At 45.3% G+C, this 13335-nt stretch overlaps 1 protein-coding gene across 4 annotated transcripts in view; it reads right to left on the reverse strand.

Annotated features, from left to right (window-relative positions):
* The window catches only part of LOC127687015 (stearoyl-CoA desaturase 4), a 96175-nt gene that overhangs the window by 11568 nt on the left and 71272 nt on the right, over positions 1-13335 (reverse strand). Inside the window, exons 1-3 of one of the 4 annotated variants that reach the window (XM_052185213.1) lie at positions 2492-2908; positions 2253-2380; positions 1356-1623 (exon numbers count right to left, since the gene is read on the reverse strand). The exons of 1 other annotated variant lie outside the window; for it this stretch is intronic. In XM_052185213.1, the coding sequence (XP_052041173.1) occupies positions 1356-1623; positions 2253-2378 (394 nt within the window). In that variant the 5' untranslated portion in view covers positions 2379-2380; positions 2492-2908. Of the gene's footprint in view, positions 1-1355; positions 1624-2101; positions 2381-2491; positions 2909-13335 lie in introns of those variants that run through there. 2 more of the 4 variants (XM_052185241.1, XM_052185221.1) reach the window with 2 other exon arrangements.

Genomic DNA, 13335 nt, shown 5'->3' on the forward strand with positions numbered 1-13335 from the left:
AATAGCAACCAGAGCAATTTGGTTCAATCAATTACAACAACCCCCAAATTTTAAGAGATCGCAGACCCATGCCAATTCACCAGCTGGAATATTTTTATATGATGGCAGACACATGCTGTATTGGGATGAGTCAGCCCTACACCAAATTATGTTCTTACAGTCACTGAAGCTTTACTGAGAATATTAATATTTTCATAATCACTGCACACCCTGGGTGGAAGGTGTGAGAAGGCTAAGTGTTTTCCCAGAATCATACAGAAGCCAGGAGCTGAAGCCCCGTTTCCTGTAAATAAGGCACTGGTCCAGGCCTACCATCCACCCCTAAGATCTTCACTGAGATCTCAGTCCTCTGGACGCTCACTGTTAGTGCAATGCCGGGTAATGCTTAAAGCCAGTAACTGGTGGTGACTACATTAGGGCAAGTCAACGCTGTTATATTTGTATCCTGTACTAAGGATGGTTACCATATCCTACTTCACTGTCTTTGAAGTCAAAGGCTTAGGCGGTTCAGTTGTTGGTAGAGAAGGAAACAGACTACCCTTGCTCTGTCCCCTGATTGAAGGCCAGGGTTTCGCAGTCTCTGAACTTGGCTATTTTGGGCAAGGGGAGATGGAGATGGGTAGGGAACAGCAGAACTACTTTTAGAAGGTTCTGGACCCTTTGTCCTACATGGTTTCCAGAGACAGGATCAGGAACTGGCTGGCCAGGGAATGAATGGAATGTCACCCAATTCTGAACCCTTCCTCCCATCCCCCTTTTTTTTCATTTTAAGAACATCTCTGACAGGACTGACCTGGGGCAGCAGAACTAAACACCTGTGTATTTGGGCTGTCTGAGGAGCCTACCTCATCTCTCTGGGGCAAACAAGCCTGTCCTGGTGAGAATCATGTACAAATATTTTTTGTTGGTAACCCCTTTTTACTCCTTTCTCTCCAGTGATCCCTTCTGAATGGAGTCACTTTACTCTGTCTCCTGACTAAGCAAATAGTGCCTCATGGAGCTCCCAAGCCTCCAGGCGAGGGCCCTGGGTTTCTTGTGACAGGCAATGCTAAGTCAGGAAGCTTTTTGGACAGAAAAGCTCTTCCGGAGACGGTCACTCCTTTGCCCTACATTTATCCCTCCTCCCTTCACAGGCCTTAAATCTATGTTAAAGAACCCCTAGAACCGACCCTCTTGCACCCCAATCCCACGGGGCTCTGTTCCCAGTGTAAGTTATCAGTATCTCAGAAAGTGAAGAGAAAATTTGAAAAACTCTAGACAGAGAGCGGCTACTTTTCAGAATCAGAGTCTACCTTATTAAAGAGTGGGGGAGAAATGTGGGGTGCTGGTCCAGGACGGAGGGTTTGAGGGATTACCAAAGAGCCAGGTGTAGACCTTGCAGGAGGGAACCAGGGTGATCCCATACAGGGCCCCCACGTGCAGCAGGGCCATGAGGATGATGTTCCTCCAGACGTACTCCAGCTTGGGCGGGGGCCCCTCCTCATCCTGGTAGCTGGGGTCGTGGAGATCTTCTCTCATTTCAGGACGGATATCTTCTGCCTGGAGGGGCATCTCCTCTTCTCCATCCTGCTGTCTCCAGGAGTGAGGGTCCGTGGTGGTGGCAGTGCTACGCTTACTGGAGATCTTCAACGAGAGAGAGCAGAAATCAAAAGCAGATACACGGAAGCAACAAGGGAATGTTTCTCCTGTAACACAGCCAAGGCAGTGGAGGCAGAGACCTTAGCGTCCCAGTCATATGAAGACAGAGTACAGATGTACTAGAAGGAGCAGAAAAAACTTCCCAGAAACCACCTATAACGCGCTGACAATAAAACCTCATGGTGAAGGGGCAGGATGGGGAATAAAACACTTGTACCTCAAGCAACATACAAAGGAAAATGTACATGCATGCAGAAGGGTATTGGCTGGATGGAGGTTTTCTTTCCTTAAAAGCCAACTGGGAAAAAGAAACACTACATCCCTCACTTGAAAGTCATACAAATCCAAAAAGATATCCAAGATGTCTCTGTAGCTCTCAGCTCTGGCCTCTCCCCAGTCAGCACAATCCCACCTGATACCAACGATCCTGTGCTATAACGGGGGTCGTTGATGAAAAGCTGACCTCTCGTGGCAAGTGGGCCATCATCTTGCTCCTCGGAAGCCTGAATCCTGCTGTGAAGGCAGAGAGTGCAGGGTGCAGGTCTGCAGCGACTGAGGATAGACGAAGCGTTGAGTCCAGAGGCCACTGTGCCCCGTGCGTGCTGCATTCGTACCTGGCTAACTGTACAGGTGTCTCTGCTCCGTCCTGCTGTGTGAGGTTCTTTCCAGGCTTGGGATTTAAAGGGGATGCAGAGCTGGACTTGCTGACTGTGTCTGGTATTTGCCCAGATGTGCTTCATGACTGCCAACAAGGGATAAAGGGTTCAGAGCTGGCTAGTCCAGGCCGCCCCAAGAGGAGATAAAGGCAGAAGGCGAGAGAGGGGAGGAGACAGCCAGCAAAGCCCACACTCACCTAAGTCAAGGCTATGGGATACTGCACACACTGAGAGAGAGCCACCTTTGTCCCCGTTCCTAGAGAGAAACAGTATTTTCAGCACTCTGGCAAGCTTTGAACAGGGGATTTTGTCACTCTCTTGTCTTCCCAGCTCTGCATCCAGAAAGCTGCTGGCAGACAGCCCTTTGCACCAAACTCTTCAGTTTCATCTCTATGGATCCCTGGGTCCCTGACAGCATCTTAGCCAGAGGAAGCTGTGGGTTCCAGTTCTCAAGCTTCATAGAGAGCAGAAGATGTTCTCAAACTGGGAGAAGACCATGCCTGGGGGTGAGAGTCAAGTCCAACCCCAGGACTAGCACAGGTGCTTGGCAAATGTGTCACATTGGGGCAGTTGCACTGTGGGGACAACTTATCTCTGACCATCACAATTTCATGCTTTCTTTCCACTCACCAGGTGTGGGGGGGGGGAGGGAGGACTGGCCTCCGCCCCCGGATCTTGAGACAAGAGCAGGTGCATAGCCCGCCTTCTTACTTAGCATCTCAGGCCAGTGGTGGCTCTTCCCCACCCACCTGCCCAAGATGTTCAGCAAAATCCCAGAATGCTCTGACACACAGACAGTCACATGCACGGGGCTGAGTGTCTGAGCCCACACTCAGTCATAGGATGTATTTCACAGGGGACATCCACCTCCAGACATTAGCATCTAATTCCTTCCCTATGTCCCTGCCTCCGGAACATCTGCTGCAGCGGGGAGGTCTGAAGATTCTTCCATCAGGTTGGAATTTGGGAGTCTTCTATAAGGAAAAGGCAGGAATCTTGGATAGGTGTTTAAGAGCAGCAGAGGGGCAAACATTTGTGTGTGAAATAAGAAGAGTGAGCGGGTGTTGAGTGATTTTTTTTTTAAAACTAACACAAAGCTTTTTTAAGAGTCTCCCTGTGACCCATGACCTGTGGTTTTTAAGGAGGAGGAAGTTGAGATCTAGAGAGATCAGATCATTTGCCTATGGTCCCAGGAGCCAGTGACTCACAGAGCCAGAAACTGATCACAGGAGATATGACGCCAGAGCCCAAGCTCAAGCCCTGCTCAGAAATGATGCTGGCCTGGAGCCCCAAGACATAATGACTTCACAGTCCATCTTCACTAGCTCCATGACAGGGCCAGGAAGCTCAAACAGCAGAGATCTGCATTCACTAGGTCTCCTGAGACAGACATCTCCCCCATCCCCCACCCAAAGGAGACAGCTTGAGAGCGAGCAAGGCCAACTCCTCTCTCTACGAAAGCCTCCTTGGCCCTCCACCCTCTCCCCTCTCATCAGATGGTGAGGGACCCCACAGTCCTTTTGGCTCCCACATACACTGTGCTGTGTTCACAATTTTATTTTAATAGCCATATTGAGAATCGTTTGCACTGGGCATGGTGGTGTCTTTCATCCACATTTTTCATCCCAGCACTTGGGAGGCAGAGGCAGGTGGATCTCTATGAGTTTGAGGCCAGCCTGGTCTACTGAGCAAGTCCCAGGACAGCCAGGGCTACAGACAGAAACCTTGACGGGTAGAAAAATAAAATACCAAAGAACAACAACAACAACAACAACAACAAAACCGGTTTGCAAGTCCATCTCACTGGTAAACCACAAGCCTACCTCACATCAGGAACCCTGCCTGACCTTTCCTTGGTTTCTCTAGTGCATTATGGAATTTCTTACAGACATTAATTATTCAGTGATCACTTCCCAGAGAAGAGAGATGAGTTACGGGATATGACGAGGAACCAGTGGGGACCATAATTTGCTTGAAATGTGATTCGTAAATGACAGATGGAGGAACCTCCTACAATAGTTGTAAAAGTAGGCATGGCATTACCTACTGTTAGTTATGGAGCAGAGAAATGGAAACCCAAAGGACACTTAGAGCCTGGAAGTTGCTTGACTGTTCTGAAGAACAATCTATCAGCATCCAATAAAATCAAATGTGAGCATCTGTCACCCAGAAATTTCCACTCCAGAGAAACTATTTTCTTCAGTGACTTTGATTAGGGAAATTTTTTGTGTCTTTTGTTTGTGTGCACTTTAGGCTATACAGGGGATCAAACTCATAACCTTATGCATACCAGGCAAGTGCTCCTCCTCTGAGCTACATTCCCAGCCCTTGGCTCTTTTGAGAGGTTTCACTATATAGCTCAGGCTAGCTTGGAACATCAAATCCCTCTGCCTCAGCCAAAGTAGCCGGGGATCTCATGGGTTTTGTTTTAAAGAAGGAGCAGTCTGATACTCCGATCAGCAATTAGGTCAGACAATTCAGTCTCACATGTCATCGGGCCTGCGTTCTAATCCCAGCAACCAGGAAGCTGAAGGAGAATCATCAACTTGAGGACAGCCCGGACTATGAAACCAGACTCTGTTTCAAAAGCAAAAATTCAAATCCTCCTCCGCACTTGGGAGGCAGAGGCAAGTGGATTTCTATGACTTTGAGGCCAGCCTGGTCTACTTGATGAGTTCCCAGCCAGTCAGAGCTACATAGTGAGAACCTATCTCAAAACAGCCACAAACAAACAAAACCCCTGCTCATCATATTTACGCAAAAATTCTCAGACACCTAAGGATGTTCTCAGCTGAGGAAACAGAACACTTGAACCTAGAGTCTGCTTGTATCCATTCTGAAAGATCACTACAATCAACATTCTTCCTTTTCAAGAACACCAAACTAAGATGAGAAGGGGTCTATAAAAAGAGCCTGGGTTTGAGTATGACCCAGCCACACAGCCTATAGCCTTACAGGGTGGAGATGCCCGTCTTTAGAACACGTGATCTTCTTGAGAATCTGTGAGCTACTCAAGTACACAAAGGGCAGGTAAAGGGCATCTGATCCGAACTGAAATTTCTTTGGCTCATTTTATACACAAATTTTCAGTTTTCCACCCAACACATGGAAGGCAGACAACCGTGGAGGGCAGAAGCGACCTGCAACCAAGACCTGGAGGCTACGATAATTATTCATCAAGGTGTAGAAAATCAGCTAGGGGCTGGGCACATCACTCCGTGTGCAAACGTCAGGACCTGAGTGCAGCCCTCTAGCACCCATATAAAAAAAACAGAAGTGATAGGGCAAGCCTCTAATCCTAGGCCATGAAAGTTCCGGAAAGAGGGAGAAGGGCCCTAGGGGGTGTGGTCTGCCAGGCAAGTAAGCCAATCTGTGAGCACAGGCCCAGTAAAAGACTGTCTCAAAGCAGAGGTGAAGGGAAATAAAGGAAGAGCATCTGACACTGACCTCTGGCTTCAACACACGTGTGTATTGTACCTGCATAGAGCATGCATGGAGCACACATGTGCACACATTCACACACGCACACAGATACACACACACAGATACCTTTTCACTTCACTTTTTCCCCCTCCCTGGGGATAAAAGGCAATAGTACTTTCAGCTACGGCCTTTTATACGTAGTATTGCCTTCACTTATGAAATCTACAATAACTCCCCCTTCCCCTCATTAGCTATGCTATTGGCTGTGATTGAAAGGAAGCCTGTGACATAAACAAGGAACCAGAGGACACAATCAGACTGATGCTGGCAGGGCAGATGGGCTCACATTCACTGCACAGCATCAGGCAGTGGGGAACGTGATCTCATTTTAGTTAAGTTCAAAAGAAACCTTGAACTCAGCCCTTGTTGGAAACCACCCTTTACCCACTGCACTGTCTCTCCAGTCCTATTTCATTTTGATTTTTCCTTCTCTGTTTCTTTGACACAGTTTTTCTCTGTGTAGTCCTGGCTGTCCTGGAACTTGCTCTGCAGATCAGGCTGGCCTCAAACTCACAGAGATCCACCTGCCTCTGCCTCCAAAGTGCTGAGATAGAAGGTGTGCGCCACTGCTGCTGGGCCTGTTTCCCTTTCTTGGTAGTCTCTTTTGGAAGCACAAATGCTTCAAGTTTTAATGAAGCCATAATTACCCTGTTCTTTTCTCCCTACTCACACCCTGCCTGCGGCTTCAGCCCACACAGTTCTCTTCTCTGTGACACAGCATTGGTATCTTATTTTCAATTAAATGAAGCAAAAATGGACATTATGTTAAAATTGTGTTTATTTTTAGTTTATGAGTGTTTCCTTACATGTATGTCTACACACTACATGTGTGTGCAATGTGCATGGAGGCCGAAAGATAACATTGGATCCTTTGGAATTGGAGTTTCAGATGGTTATAAACTGTTATGTGGGTGCTGGAAACCAAACTCCAGGCTTTTCCAAGAAAAACAAATGTTCTTAAGCATGGAGTCATCTCTCCAGCCTTTAATTTTAATTTTGTGGGGAGGGGATAGGATGGGCTTATGCACACCGTGGCACAAGTGTGGGGATCAGAGGACAGTCTTCTTCCTTTCAGGAGACAGTCTCTCCTTCCCCCTTTCTGTGGGTTCCAGGGATTAAATTCAGGGTCTCAAGCTTGTGTAGCCATTGCCCAGTGAGCCAGCCATCTCATTGGCCCAATTAGGAACATTTAATATTTTAGAAGACAGAGTTGGGATCCCAAAGCTCTTGTAGGTTCCAAAATTAGGATGAAAAGCTAACACTTATTAGGAATACTTTTAATCTTCTATGTTCCAAATATTCCTTTAAAAATCATGGAGTGGAGAAGACACAGGGTAACTGTTTACATATGGTTTAAGGCAACCATAAACTTAATAAATGTTCAGTAGCAAGTGTCCAGAAGATTGCTTTTAAAAGGTGATATGTCTAGCCGGAAAAATGACTCAACAGTTAAGAGTACTTTCTGTTCTTTCAGGGGTCCTGGCAAGGCCAAGGCCACATTCATTAGCCTTCTCCCTGTAATCAGGGAGGTCTTTAATAATTGAGAGGCTGCCAACCTCAGAACTGCATAAAATATTTCTAGCTCACTTGAAAGCTCAAAGGTCATTACTTGAATACTGAAGCAAGGGACTTTGCCCTACCACACCATAATGCTCTGTGTTACCAAGGACTAGATGCAATGGAGCCATCCATGGACCAGAGCCTCTGAAACCAGATTCCCACATAAAACTGTATCGTGTAAGTTGACTTTCTCAGGAACTTGGTTATTGGGATGGACTAACAGACTAGCTGTCAGTTATTCTTTCCAAATAACAAGAATGTTGTGTGTCTTCCGTCACTGTTCTACTGCTGTGAGGGGACACCATGACTAAGGGAACTCATAAAAGAAATCATTTCACTGGGCCTGGCTTACAGTTTGAGAGGGTTAGCTCATTATCATGGTAGGAAGCATGGTGGCATGCAGGCAGACATGGTGATGGAGAAGTAGCAGAGAGCTACATCCTGATTCATTGAGGATAGACGACAGGACTGGGCCTAGTGTGAGCTTTTGAAATGTCAAAACCAAAATCCACCCCTCAATGACATACTTCCTCCAATATGACCACGCCTCCTAACCTTTCTAATTCTTTTAAACAGTTCTGCTTCTTGGTGACTAAGTATTCAATGCATAATCCTAGGGAGGCCATTCTTATTCAGAGTGAGTTAATTCAGCTCATAAGTAGTGACCGGATATCCTTGAATGGTCTGTGCATGAAACAGAAAACCTTCATATATACCTCTGTTTTCTGACACAGACCTTTTAAAAGTTGTCTTGTAAAGGTTAAAGACTGAAGTCCCTTCATGAAGTTTACTTCTTTAATGAAGAGCACCAGAAATGTGTGACAGTGTGGAACCCAGCACAAGTACTCTGAGCTGCTGCCTTAGTCCTATTACAGCAGATTTCACACACTCTTGCTTTGGCTACCATCAATACAAATGTCAGTATTTGTTGGTTGTGCTGGCTTGTTTTATGTCAACTTGGCACAGGATAAAGTAAGTCATCAGAGAGGAGGTAAACTCAGTTGAGAAAATGCCTCCCTAAGATCCAGCTGTCTGAAAGCCTGTAGAGCATTTTCTTAAACAGTGATGGATCAAGGATGGCTTAGTTCATCGTGGGTGGTGTCATTCCCTGGGCTATAAGATATGGTGAGGCTGGTGGGTTCTCGGTGCTATGAGAGAGGAAAGTGATCAAGCCAGGAGGTAAGCAGCATCCTGTGTGGCCTCCGCATCAGCTCCTGCCTCCAGCAGCCTGCCATGTTTGAGTTCCTTCCTGACTTCTTTTGATGATGAACAGTGATGCGGAAGCATAAGTCAAATAAACCCTTTCCTTTCCACGTGGCTTTGGTCATGGTGTCTATCACAGCAATAGTGACCCTAAGACAGTGTTGAAAGGGGACAAAGGCCCCGTAATATTGTAAGAGTCATTTTGGCCTCATGGCTGTCCTTAACACACCTTGGGATGATATATAACTCATTGAAAACCTCTGCATTAACTTTCTCTCCCCAAACTATGAAGTTAGTAAAGAATGGAACTGATATTTGAAACTAAGTTTTAATGATTCTTAATCTAGTGGATTCTCTATTTTGCCACAGCATATTAAACAAGTGATAAGGGTAGAAAGTATGATGAAAGTTATACTAAAATTATACTAAAATTGCTACTTAGGCCTAGTTATAACTGTAGGTCACAGAGGCTAGGAGTATGCGGTTGGGTTCTTTTAGAGTGCTGGGCCCTAAATTCCATCCATAACATTGCTAGAAAATAGGCCATCATTAGTGGGCATCAAGCATGCCTACACACTTTAGGTGTATCTATTCTAGATCATAAAGACAATTTAAGCTGATTTATTTAAAATCATGATGGTGAGGCTGGAGAGATGGCTCAGTGGTTAAAAGTAATTGTTGCTCTTGGAGAGAACTCCAGCTGGGTTCAAAAACCAACAGGAAAGATAACAAGTCCATAATTCCAGTTCCAGAAGATCATCTGCCCTCTTCTGGACTTCTTGAGTATTGCATGTACCTGATACACACACACACACACACACACACACACATACACACACACACACACAGACTCACATACACAACACAAATTAATAAATCTTTAAATATATGCATATATATCATATGCATATGAATATACATATATATTCTAGTGTGTCTGAAAACAGCTAAAGCATACTCATATAAAATAAAATAAATAAACTTTTAAGGGCTAGAGAGATGGCTCATCAGTTAAGAGCTCTGACTTTTCTTTTAGAGGTCCTAAGTTCAATTCCCAGCAACCATAATCATCTGACACACACACACACACACACAGATGTATGTATGTGTATGTATGTATGTATATATATATATATGTGTGTGTGTGTGTGTGTGTATGTATCATATACATGTATATTTAAAAAGAAAAGAAAACAAAAACCCACCATGATCAAGATGGTTCTTTTTTTTTAATATGTTTTTTATTCAATATATTTTGTATTTACATTTCAAATGATTTCCCCTTTTCTGGCCCCCCACTCCCCAAAAGTCCCATAAGCCCTCTTCCTTCCCCGGTCCTCCAATCTACCCCTTCCCACTTCCCTGTTCTGGTTTTGCCCTATACTGCTACACTGAGTCTTTTCAGAACCAGGCCACTTCTCCATTCTTCTTGTATATCATTTGATGTGTGGATTATGTTTTGGGTATTCCAATTTTCTACGCTAATGTCCACTTATTAGTGAGTGCATACCATGATTGGTCTTTTGAGACTGGGTTACCTCACTTAGTATGATGTTCTCCAGCTCCATCCATTTGTCTAAGAATTTCATGAATTCATTGTTTAGATCAAGATGGCTCTAATGCAGCTGCTTCTAGCTCTTGACTACTTTTCCCATAGCAGATCCCAAATTCTTATCTTAATGGTACAGCCCATGCTGGGAACTAACAACCAGCAATTCATGATTGAATCTTTAATAGTGGGAGAGACCTTGGTCGATTTGCTTGGGAAACCCTGTGCATTAGCATCCAGAGACACAAAGCCTTGCAGCTAATACCAAGTTTCCCAAACAGCTCTGAAATGCTCAGTTCCCCTCCTCCACCATGCAGCTCTCCTTTCCAGCCTGAGAAACCATCAACACACGACCTCCTCAGACCTCTGCACACCCCTCACTGTCTCTGCCTGGCTTACTGCCTGCATGTCTCTTAATAGCAATTAATATCTTTTAAAATGTTATTCGAAGTCAGGCATGGTGGCACATGCCATTAATTCAACCACCTGGGAATGTAGAAGCAGATGGTTCTTTGTGAGTTGGAGACAATTGATATGTGTAATTTGGTCAGTCAGGGCTACACAGTGAAACCTAGGTAAGGAGGAGGTAGCTCCTTATGGCTTAGTGTGAGCTGCTCCCATGTGAGCCAGGGAAGTAGAGTCAGAGTAAGAATACATAGACTGCCAAGTCCTGTTGTGTAGAGGGGACAGTGTGACACAGTTCCCACCCCTGGAGCACAGCCCAGTAGGGTGTGGGCCTCCACAAGTGCTGATGGTTGCTGCGGGCATGGGCTTTGTTTATATAATAATTTACATAATTTGTGTTCCTCCATCAGGAGATGTTCTCCCTGCCAAGGTTATTGGGGAATGTCCTCTCTGCCAAGGTTAATGACTCCTTGATAATGAGAAGCAGCAAGAGTCTGGGAGGTGAGGATGTGTCTCAGCACATGGTGAATGCTGTGACCTTCAGGACAGCCCTTGAGGCTGTGGGAAAGAACTCTGAAAAAATTAGTTCAAGAATGTATAATTTCTCAACTATGCAAAATATAAGGATTCAATATGAATTATGAGGGGCTTCATGGACCTAAAAGAACAGAGGCAGGTACACTATGAACCAGGAGTCAGATTGTCAGAAAGATATTAAGGAAGAATATAGAGATTTGGGGAGTGGTGATAATAGGGCAAGATCCCACCCAGCTAGTTTATGTTTACAAAGACAGGCAAATCTCTGAATTCATTTGCCATATTAAAAAAAAAGTGTACTTGCTGTCTTCTTCTAAGAATCAAGGGGCTAAGCTTGTAAAATGCCAATTTATGGGATAATCAAAAGGCAACCTAGGAAAATAATTGAATTGATATGTAAATAAAAGACCCGAGCTACTCAGAACTGCTTAGAGAGTGAGCATAGCTCTTTTAGAATTTTTTTCTTTTTTCTTTTTTGGTTTTTTTTTTTTTTTTTTTTTTGAGACAGGGTTTTTCTGTATAGCCCTGGCTGTCCTGGAACTCACTTTGTAGACCAGGCTGGCCTCGAACTCAGAAATCCGCCTGCCTCTGCCTCCCAGAGTGCTGGGATTACAGGCGTGCGCCACCACCGCCCGGCTTAGAATTTTTCTAACAGGAACTGAGCTGCCTGGAGATCTCTAGAGAGCTGTTTCAGGCAGAACACAAGGCTGTCAGCTTCTACCCCATGACTGACTTCAAGTAGTTTCTCTTGCCACTCCCAAACATCCCTTCCTCAGAACCACTCTCCAAGCCGAGGTTGGTCCCTGGCAGTAGACCCTCTTCCAAAGAGAGAGGGAGATGCTTCAGACATCCAAGAAGGATACCAGGGAAGAAAAGGCAGTATACCAGTAAGTCAGACACACCTCAAGTGCACTGTTTCCTCGTCGTGGGCTGGAAAACAGAAGTGGCTTTCAAAAGGTAAACCAGGTAGCCCTGACAAGGAGAGACTGGCAGTTCTACCCCAAAACAAACTCACAGCCCTCACAGGCCTCCAATCCAGCTGTGTCTTTGGATTCCTCTGTCAGCCAGGTAAAAAGAAATCCCGTTTTATTTTTTTGTCACTTCTGAAGTAGATGGGAGCGCCAGGTTTTTGTTTTTGTTTTTTTAAAACAGGTAATCTATTTGAAACTGAGCTGCTCTAGAGTCTTGAAATCAGGTGAGCCCCACAGGTCAGGGGACCTCAATTTGTCCTGCCACAGGAATGTAAGTGGGGAGCAAAGGGGCCAAAGATGCTGACAGACTGAGAGGTTGGCAGTAGGAGACTAAGCTCAAATAGGGAATTTACAGAAAGGATGGGTGGCTGGATGCAGTTCTCAGACTCTGAGAATGACCCTGGAGCTTAATGGCTCTGAGCCTGAGGCCAGTGGGTGGGTAAGTCTCTGGAGTCTTCCCTCTGTCACTGACCACCACAGAGGTCAAAGGTTCCAGGAGTGTGCATGATTCTCACAGCTACACCCCTCCAGCAGGGTGGTCAATAAGCAGGAGGTCTGGAAGGCACAAAGGCAGGCATCAGTCCCACTGCTGTGATTCGTACCCACACTCCCAAGGTACTTGGGAGCCGCCTCCCAGCTAAAGCAGTACCAGGCTTACAACATGAGGAGGCGGGTTGGTGGTGAGAGAATTCAACTAGAGCACAAACTTAAATATAAGTGCGGCCAGCAGAGGTTGCTAGTGTGCATTAGGGGGAAGGAACCAGAGTGAGTTTACAGCCAGCAGAAATCAGATACCAACCCAACAGCTTCAGCAATGGCATAAACCACACACAGGAAAGGCAAGAATCCATGGGCTCAGCTGACCCTCTGCCACCTCCAAGCATATAACTAACAATCTTCTATTGTTGAGGAACCAGAAAGGAGCTGATCCTGCACCCCATCTTTTGTTTTCCAAGATTTTTTTTAAAATTTATTTTATGTATATGAGTTCACTGTGGCTGTACAGATGGTTTTGAGCCACCATGTGGTTGCTGGGAATTGAACTCAGGACCTCTGCTTATTCTGCACCCCTCTTGCTCTGGCCCAAAGATTTATTTATTATTGTATGTAAGTACACTGTAGCAGTCTTTAGACACACCAGAAGAGGGCGTCAGATTGCATTGTGGATGTTTGTGAGCCACCATGTAGTTGCTGGGAATTGAACTCAATAGCTTCAGAAGAGCAGTCAGTGCTCTTAACTGCTGATCCATCTCTCCAGCCCCATATCTTTTGCTTTTAATCCCATGATTCCCTCTTATTATAACCATATTTTTAAATGTTTTGATGCTTTATT

Source organism: Apodemus sylvaticus, chromosome 1 (genome assembly GCF_947179515.1).
Source record: "Apodemus sylvaticus chromosome 1, mApoSyl1.1, whole genome shotgun sequence".
In the NCBI taxonomy this organism is placed as follows: Eukaryota; Metazoa; Chordata; class Mammalia; order Rodentia; family Muridae; genus Apodemus; species Apodemus sylvaticus.